The sequence below is a fragment of the Acipenser ruthenus genome, chromosome 30 (assembly GCF_902713425.1).
Source record: "Acipenser ruthenus chromosome 30, fAciRut3.2 maternal haplotype, whole genome shotgun sequence".
Lineage (NCBI taxonomy): Eukaryota > Metazoa > Chordata > Actinopteri > Acipenseriformes > Acipenseridae > Acipenser > Acipenser ruthenus.
Genome location: NC_081218.1, coordinates 13,755,535 through 13,764,696, shown reverse-complemented (window position 1 = coordinate 13,764,696; position 9,162 = coordinate 13,755,535). Strand labels below are relative to the sequence as shown.

Below are 9,162 nucleotides of genomic sequence, written 5' to 3'. Positions count from 1 at the left end.
TAATTGAAGACTCTTGTTACATACGAGTCCCATGAGCCCCACCCATGCTGTGCATTCTGTGTACTGTTAGACCCAGTTTAATCAACAGGAGTTCTACATAGCTCACCCACCCCCAAATACCTACAATCTGCACAACAGAGTTCTTTAGTGCAGCACCTGCATTTATTGCAAAATTCGCAGTAAAAGGAAACATGCAAGGCTCAAGGTTTTTTTTTTCTTAATTTGTTTATTATCTTAATGACTTTTTTGCGTAAAAGTACAAAACTGTACATCTTTATCAATATATATGTACACAATCCATAAACAAGAAATGTACATTGGCTGAGGCAGGTTCATCTTCCAACCTTTACAATCCACAACAGTAAACAGATTAGGCTGCTCAACAGCCCATTTGGAAAGAAAGAAATACTACATCATTATTATTATTACACTCCAGCAATAGGATACAATGTGTCAGTTTGATGCTAATCAATTTACAATAAAACTACAACCTCACAGCTTATTCAAACAGGCAATGAACACTTTAAAAAAAACAGGGAATTCCATACGTGTCCAACAATCTGATCTGCAATCCAGTTTCAAACCCCCCCCCCCTTTGGGAAGATGGACATTTAATAGAGTTGTTGAAACAACACAGTTCATGTTCACAGTATACATTTTCCACTTTTGCTGGATAGCAAGCTGTTAATACTACCCTTTAAAACACAGAAAGAAATAAAAGGGATGCTTTGTGTGCTAGAAATAGTGCAGAGGATTGTTTGAGTGGGTCATCAAGTTCTATTGCACAAAACCTTCTCTTGATAACCAGCAAAACGTTATAAAAAAAAAGTTACATGCAGCAAAATTCCAACAACTGTGGCTTACTTGCAGCAATACTTTACAGCTCTTAAAGAGGGGGATGGGAAAAAAAATTAAGTCATTTAGGCAGCAAGGCAAACAGGCATTTAGAACCAGTCTGCTGTTTGTTGACCTTACTACTGTAAACTAGAATTATGGGCCAGGTTACATATTTAAAAACTTTGGATCATTAATTGCACTTAAACTGTACTTTTTTGGTTTACACAGCAACTGTACTCCGTGTGACAGATATGGCACGTACAAATTATACTTGAGATTTTACAATTAAAAACCTGAGCTGCTGCAATATCCACAGTCCATGTGTTTGAGTTCTGCATGTTGTTTTTTTTATTTTTATTGCACCTTTCTATATAGAGAGGTTTCAACCAAGGAATCTAAACACTCTCCATTTCAGGCTTGAGCCACTAGTTCAATCCCTCCCAGCCCAGGAAGATTTACTTTGCAGTGTTAAAAACTTTATATAATACAGAAGGCTAGTTTCAGCGTTTGCTAAATTGAGAACATACCAAATATTAATAAAAAAAACAAAACACCAAACGCCTTGGCAGTGCAAGAGTGCAGGCTACTGTCAGAGTAACCCTTTTAAAAAAGAAAAGTTCAAGAAACTACATTTCAGCGTCTCTAAATGGAATAACCAGACCCCCCCCTCCCCCCTTCTCTGTTAAACACCCTCCATAGTTGGCTTGTGTATGTGCTGGTTCGGTTTCCTTTGTTGTGTTCAATTTAGCCAACCCACCAACAGGTGGAACAGTACAAACACCTTATAGATAAGCTGCAGAAACAGAAGAGATACAGGACCATCCCCTAATTCTTTCATGTCTCAAAAGAAATAAAAATCAAAAAGGAAAAAGGTAGCTGCTAAGTTAAATCGATAGATTTACCCCCACTCCTCCCTCGCTGGTGCACGAATTGCCTGTCTGATTAAACTAACACAACCCGGGGAAGCTCTAGCTAGAGACGGTCATCAGGTAGTTTTTAGGTGGGCTCCTACGGCCCATAAGGAGCTGCTGTTTGCACATCAGCATGGGGTTATAAGCGCTGGCGTTGCTGCTGCTGGCGGAGGCAGCTGGCGCCTCGGTCTCGTACAGAACGCAGGTGGATCCGTCCTCGCCGATGCGGTAGGACACCTCGAAGGGGTCGATCCACAGGGTCAGCTCCTTCGGGAGGAGATGAAACAGCTGCTGGCTGCTCAGCCCGATCCGGCTGGCGGATTTGCCGATGAGCGGATCCATTTCGTGGTTAATCCTGATGCAGCGGTAGCCCGAACCCTTCTGGGGTCTGTCTGGGAACCAGTGCTGTTTGTAGTGATCTAAAAAAAATGAAAAAAATGGGGGAAAATAATGATGTTACTAACAGTAGGATTTTTCTGACACTAAGGCAGCTGACTCCGCAGCTGCACAAAAAGAAAATGAAATTTGCTTAAATAAATGTTGATATACTTCAATGCCCCATACACCCAATCCATTATTTAGCATACGTGGAAGTCGCCTTGGATAAAGAGGTGTCTGCCAAATACTAAGTGTAAAGAAGCGTACTGACACGTAATCCACACGACCGCGATTAATCACTTGTTGCTCTAAGCAAGGAGGAAACTGCCAAATATTAAAGACTCATATCGACTGTTAAGTTACTAACTGTTTTTTTTTTTTTAAAGCTATCAATAAAACATATTTCCAATGTAAGTACGGAAGTGAAATCCTAGGACAGCCACCACGAGCAAAACGCAACATGGCGGAACAAAGGGAAAACTTCGCTCGGGTTTGTAGTTACTTAACTAAAGTAATGTAATAAGTTACCCTCAAATACAACTTTCTAGAGCACCACTACACTGTACATGTACAATAAAGTGACATACAATAAATAAATACATTAATAAATAAACAAACGTGGCCTAGTCGTGCAGTGGGTTAAGTCATTCGCTTGATAAAGGTCTCCTTCGCTCCCCCCCTCCCGTCTTCACATCGCTATTTCTCGTCTCTGTTATAAATGCAGCTTCTTTCTTACCGGCTAACGCCTCCTGGAGAGACTTGCTGAATTTCTGGAGCTGCAGCTCCGTCAGGAAGCCTCTGGTTCTTAACAGGCTGGCGATGAACCCGGCGGCGGCTGTGGTTTCGGGCTCCATTTCCGCCTTGCCGTTAAAACACTGGGGATCCATTTTAAACGTCGTTTCTTCACGCCCTCGACACGTACAGGGATGATTAAATACGTCGTCCCGGGGAAGAGGAAAAACGAGCTCCTAAAAATATAGCTATTACCTTTGTTTAGGAAACTGTCGTTTCTTTATGCGAACTTGTTCAATATTTTTTTTTTTTTCTAAAGTGCTATTTAGGTTTCGTTGTTTAAGTTTACAAAACCCTACCAAAAAAATAAATTTAAAAAAAACAAACAAAAAATAAAATAAATCCTGCCACTAAACGTACAGACTACAGCGTAAGGCAAGTAAAATAAAAGAGACGCTGCGCTCGCCTTTTATAGCCTCAGATCCACTCTGATTGACAATCTCAAATTACCAATAGCGCTGTGACTGCCCGCTATCGACCATGTAATTGGGTCCTAGCACGGGAAAAGGCGTGGTCACGAACATAACCGCTCTACGGGAGGGGGCGGGTATATGCAAATAGCCTGCCAACTGGAGAGATTGACGTCATGCCTCTGTGCTCGCTGTGACGCCTGTGCTGGGAATTTCTGTTCTTCATTCGGTTAAGATTTCGTATTCCGGTTTTGTATTTTCAGACACACACACACACACACAAAAGGTGAAACGGGAGTTTAAAACATTATAGCGGTCGATGAGAAAGATTACCAAACACAATGTAATGACAACACCGCCGTACGCCTACGATTAAAACAGTACCACAAATTAACTGCGTCCCCTGTCCGTTTTTAGTTTATAAAAAGCTATCCCACAGACAACGAATAAATAAAAACATTTCGCCTTCTCCTAATCTGTACTAGCTTGCAAATCTTTAGTTTATATGCGCTTAATGTATTTAATTAGTAACGTTTAATTTCAGTTACACGTAGGGAGAGTTAAATTTGGGACCTTTGATGGTGTTACCTTCCAAGGAAATACAAAATCCCACAAGCCTCCGGAAACCTCGAGTCTTTGTTAATCAAGCAAAACATTGTATCTAACAACTGATGCCCAAAAGGTGCCTTTCTGCCACGAAGCGCATATACCTTGTACACGAGGAACGCGGTTTTGTTTCGTGTGTAAATACAATCCTGAATATATCACTACTTGACGTACTTGTGGGGTACAAAGTAAGTAAAAGCCACGCGATTGTGATGTTATAGTGAGCGTGTGTATTTATTTCACTTGCTTTAAGTTAAAAAGGTTGTCCCCGCAAAGTCTTACACATTTGAAAGCCCAGACTACATGCCTTCCACTTCGTCATTGTTTTTTCAGTCATAGATTCTTGTTACCCCAGAATACACACTGGGGGGGCTGGAACTGTGTTTGCAAAATTGGTGTTGTCCCCCCCCCCCCCCCCCCCCCCCACATACAGACAGAACCTAGATTGATGGCTATTGTTAGCTTATCACTCACGAGAGGGCTGTCTGGGTGATAGCTCATGAGTAGATCTTTATCATGGCCTTAATGCTTCAAAGGCACGACACCCCAACATTTTTTTTTTGCTGTGTGTGTGTTTTATTTATTTATTTATTGTACCATTTCCACACACAGTTTAGATATTAGCCGTTTGTATGATTCTAATCACAACAATCATTTTTAATTCACGTTAAAAACATTGGGAAAGTCATTGAAAAGTTGTATGTAGTTTTGCAGGTGTTGTTTCTCGACAAAGTTTCTGTTAGCGTGTCTAAATTTAGCAGTGTTGAATGCTAATCGAATCACGGTTCTGTGTTAATGGCCGTTTTTGTGTCCTGTGAAGGCTACTGTTTCTATAATTGTATTATAAATGTATCATTAATTCATATACATCTATACCCTATTATGAAGAGGGGTTGAGGCGGACATCCTGACATTAAAACAATGACAAAGTGCAGTGGTTTGAGATGAGAGCACAGGAAAACCTGACGTCACAGGCGTCTGTAAAAGGAAAAAAAATCTATTTGCTGTGATCCGAGTTTATATTACTGTACGTATAATATCCGGTGTCATTTTCAATCACTTATTTAGCCCCGTGTTGTTGTTTTTTTCCCCTCTAAATAATTCTTGTAAAAGCTTCTGTCTGCTTGAACAGTTTTGAAACATGAACAGTTTTGTTTTTCAGGATCCAAACAAAGGTGCAAGCTCAGGGATCAATGTTGTAAATATAGGGCCGCAATCAAGGCTACCTATTGCATTTAAAGTGTCTGCAAATTCAGATTAGAAGCTAGATGACAGATTCTGTCTGGCGCTTTGGCAGGTTTGAAAAGCAATCCCATCATGATCTCTCAACAGTGCAATTCCGCCTCGATCTAGGATGAATAACAAAGCTGTTTATGAACGTTGCATTCCAGTTATTTATAAGGTGTGTTTTATAACATCAAGTCGAAAAGGACTTGCTAACAGTGAACATTAAAAACTGAACTGACCCATCCAAGTTTCTTTCATTATGTTTTATTATTGAAATAGATGCCTTTGTTAGGTCATTATATTTGTTATCTAATATGTTATGTACACTAAATACAAACCGTAGGAGGTTACAAACCGCATTAAAAAAAACATTTTAAACCTTCTAAATTAAAAAAAATAAAGCCAGGTTGAGACAACCCCTCTGTTAAATAATCTTGCTTATGACAATGACCCAACCCCCTTGTCATTATATTATAAAATGTCGTTCTTTGTCCTGAAGTCTCCCGGTATCAAAGGCTTGTGTAAACGATTCAACGCTGTATGTTCTTTCATCAGTGTTGTTGGCTGTCCTGTTTGTTTACATTCCCCCACATGTTGTTTTTCGCTGAAAGGGCACAAGCTGCTTGCAACAGTTTCTGAGCCACATACAGGCTCAGATTGCACGGGTTTCAAGTTTATGAAAGGCTTATTCAAACCTTCTTATAGCAGGGCGACACAGGAAACACCTGCACTTGATATTCTCAGCGCTTGCTTACAAGGAAACAGCCTTTTTAAATACTGAACGTTTGTTTAAACCTCGCACAGGGCACAACGCCTTTAACCCATTAAATACCAAATTAGACTTTTGCGGTTAACGGAATCAGAGTAAGTTATCATAATACTACAAAGAGAAAATGTAAATAACAGGTCGATGCCGGTTAGAACTGCTGCAAATGAACGTCACACAATGGGTTAAACTACACAGTCAGGGTCCAGGGAATTCAAATTAGAAACTTCAGGGAGAAAGTCAGCGCTATCAATAACATATCGTGTATGTAACGAGACGCCCGTTCGCTTTGGATGCTGCGCAATAAGAGCTCATATTCAGTGCTGGAGGTTATTCAATATAATGGATACATTTTGAAGGAGGGGGGGATACATTCATTACATACACCTTTATCAGTCACTGGCCAAATCGTGTCAGTGTTTATACCTACAGTCGTGGTATTGTAACCTATGTTTGTATTGCCTTGTAAAGCGCTTTGAGGCCCCTGTAGCATGAAAGGCGCTATATAAATAAATAAACGTATTTACTTACAGTAGTAGACGAACGCTTTTGTGTTTTTTTTACTGCATTCAGTTGTCATGTAAAATGTATTAAATAAATACAATTTTAAAATGAGAACGAGTTAAAAACATTTCTTAAGGTTTTTTTTTGTTGTTGTTTGTATTTTACAGTACTGTAAAATACATTAAATGCGTGTACAGGAATATCTCCCGTTGAAGGCAGTGACGTGGTGCTTGGAAGTTGCATTTCGTCAGCAATTTGTATTGTTCTTGTGTTAGTAAAATGATGTCATTGTTTTGGACGTGATGTTAACGAATGATCTTGTTTTAACGTGAACTGGAACTGGCAATTTCCCAGTCCCGAGTGCTCTTTAAACGGACCGGCTATGTACTGGTATCATCAGAAGCAGTAAAGACAGATCTATCCACTCCACTCACAGCATCGCTTACAGCATGTTGCGTAGCCTCAATGGAATGCGCTCCGCTGCTGACGTAGCGGCCGACTGAGCTCGTCCCGCACGTCACCACTCGTCTCACTTCGGGTTGTTTTCCACCGGGAGACTGTAGAACGCGTCAGAACTGTCACGCCCCTCTGAGCTGATTGGATAGGGATTCGTGAAGACGGGCGGGGTTTCAAGCCGGATATAAAAAAAACCATGGCAACCCCCCCCCCCCGGGTTGCAAAGTAAACATTGCTGCTAGCGTCACAGGAATAGCCATATTTGGAGAAATGAACAGTGAATACACATTTGTAGTCAGAATCACTCGAAATAGTAACTCAAGCAAAGTTATACCATGAACGTTTTCATCTTCTCGTCTTGTTTTATGACATACTGTTCCCCGTTGATTCAGAGTAAATTAGTATTTACCAGGAATACCGCCAACTATTTAACCTGAGAAAAACCAGGCCTCTCTGAAACTACACTTGCACGTTTAAAAAGTGACTGTCTCACAACAATAGAGAATTATGACCCTACAAAACAAACGGCAGTGTGTGTAAAAAAACTTATCAAGGTGTTGGGAATATAAACGCGGCGGGTAATAAAATGGGCGTCGCGCTGTCAGACTATTTGCTCGTTTTATAAACACGTTTATGAATGTTGGTTTTAGTTCGGAAAGCGCCGAGGCCACGATTTACGCAGAGTCGTTTAATAACACGCATGGCTGAGGTGTTAACTAGAGGTGAAAAAAGACCCATTTACTAGACGAGGGGTCGAAGGAAATTGGGGTTCAGAGCAATCCAAGTCTATCCAGGTCTATCAGTCCTCCGGGGCGCTCGCTTTCATCCTCGCAGCGGGAACAAAGACGCTGAAGCGGGAAGTAAACCCTCAGGAGGGAATAGTACCACACCTTTATTGATTAAACTCGGGACTAGCTGTGAGCCCTTAGCCTAGGCAAATCACAAAACACACAACGACTTTGAAAAGCTGCATAATCTCAAGATGCATTGCTTTGTTAAATGCATTTTGCTGCAGGGCAGGCTTGTCCATTTTTTGTATTATTTTTTTTTCTTTTGTGTTTTGGAAACCATTAGTGCTTTTGTAGTAGGCCTACCAATATTATCTTAATTCATATATATATATATATATATATATATATATATATATATATATATATATATATATATATATATATATATATATTCATATGTAACACACACACACACACACACAAACACACATAAACACACTTTCCCTTGACAAAGGTATGATAAACATAGCAAAATGTTGGGAAGTTGATATGTAGGAGAGGCAGGTACATCATTATATAAAATAATACAGAATCACCTGTCAAAGATAAGAAATAAAAAAAAAAGTGAATTAACCAATAGTTCAACACTTTACAAAAACAATAAACACAACATGCATGATTTAAAATGTGTCGTTTTAGAAGAAACTAAATGAGATCATGCACAATATAGAAGATTAAAGGAAAATAAATGGATAGACTCAATGCCACGATGCCTGCAGGTTTAAATGGAAAAGGAACAGTAGATCGTTACATCATCAACTGTGTAGTAAATGACATCACAAACACATTAACAGATTTATATAGAAATACATGAGAGTGGTTACCATGGCAACAAAAGCCTAGAAGCACCTCCACTGTTTGTTTTCAAACACACTTTCCCTTGACAAAGGCGTGTTAAACAAACCGAAACGACAGGAATATATATATATATATATATATATATATATATATATATATATATATATATATATATATATATATATATATTCCTACAGTAGCAGTAGGTTTTATGTTTCGTGTTTTTGTGTTTCGCCCACTCAAGACCAGAGAGGCCAGTATGCCCACTCGCTGCGGGCTGCTGCTCTGACCAGCCAGGGGTATCAGCTGATATCGCACAGCCCCCTATAAATCATATTCCATCTGACTCACACACTGACAACAAACCCAGCTGAGTGCTAAGAATGTAAACCCAAGAAAGCAGGCCGCCCACGCCAGCAGTGCAGCTCTGCTATCTGAGTGTCTGGCTGACACACGAGAAGCTTTGTGAACAAGCTGAGCCTCGTCAGTGCCAGCCTCTGTCTGCATGGAGGACGTGCCCAGCGTGTTCCCTGCTGAAGCAAGCAGAGATAAGAGCAGAGCAGCGAGTTCCCTCGGAGGTGAGGCTCCGGGAACAGAACCTGCTGGCACGCTTCCCTTCTCACTGGAGTGAAAAACAACAGCTTCACGCTGACCTGAGCAGGGGCTGCACGTGACACGGCACCGAC

General features: G+C 40.4%; 1 protein-coding gene across 1 annotated transcript; it reads right to left on the bottom strand.

Moving 5' to 3' along the window:
- Positions 1-206: 206 nt before the first annotated feature.
- On the bottom strand, positions 207-3,312 carry LOC117964400 (protein BTG2-like). Its single transcript, XM_059004769.1, has 2 exons — positions 2,863-3,312; positions 207-2,167 (listed from the first exon to the last, which is right to left on the bottom strand). The coding sequence occupies exons 1-2, from the start codon at positions 3,011-3,013 to the stop codon at positions 1,806-1,808; spliced, it is 513 nt and encodes a 170-aa protein (XP_058860752.1). The 5' UTR covers positions 3,014-3,312; the 3' UTR covers positions 207-1,805.
- Between the last annotated feature and the right edge of the window lie 5,850 nt (positions 3,313-9,162).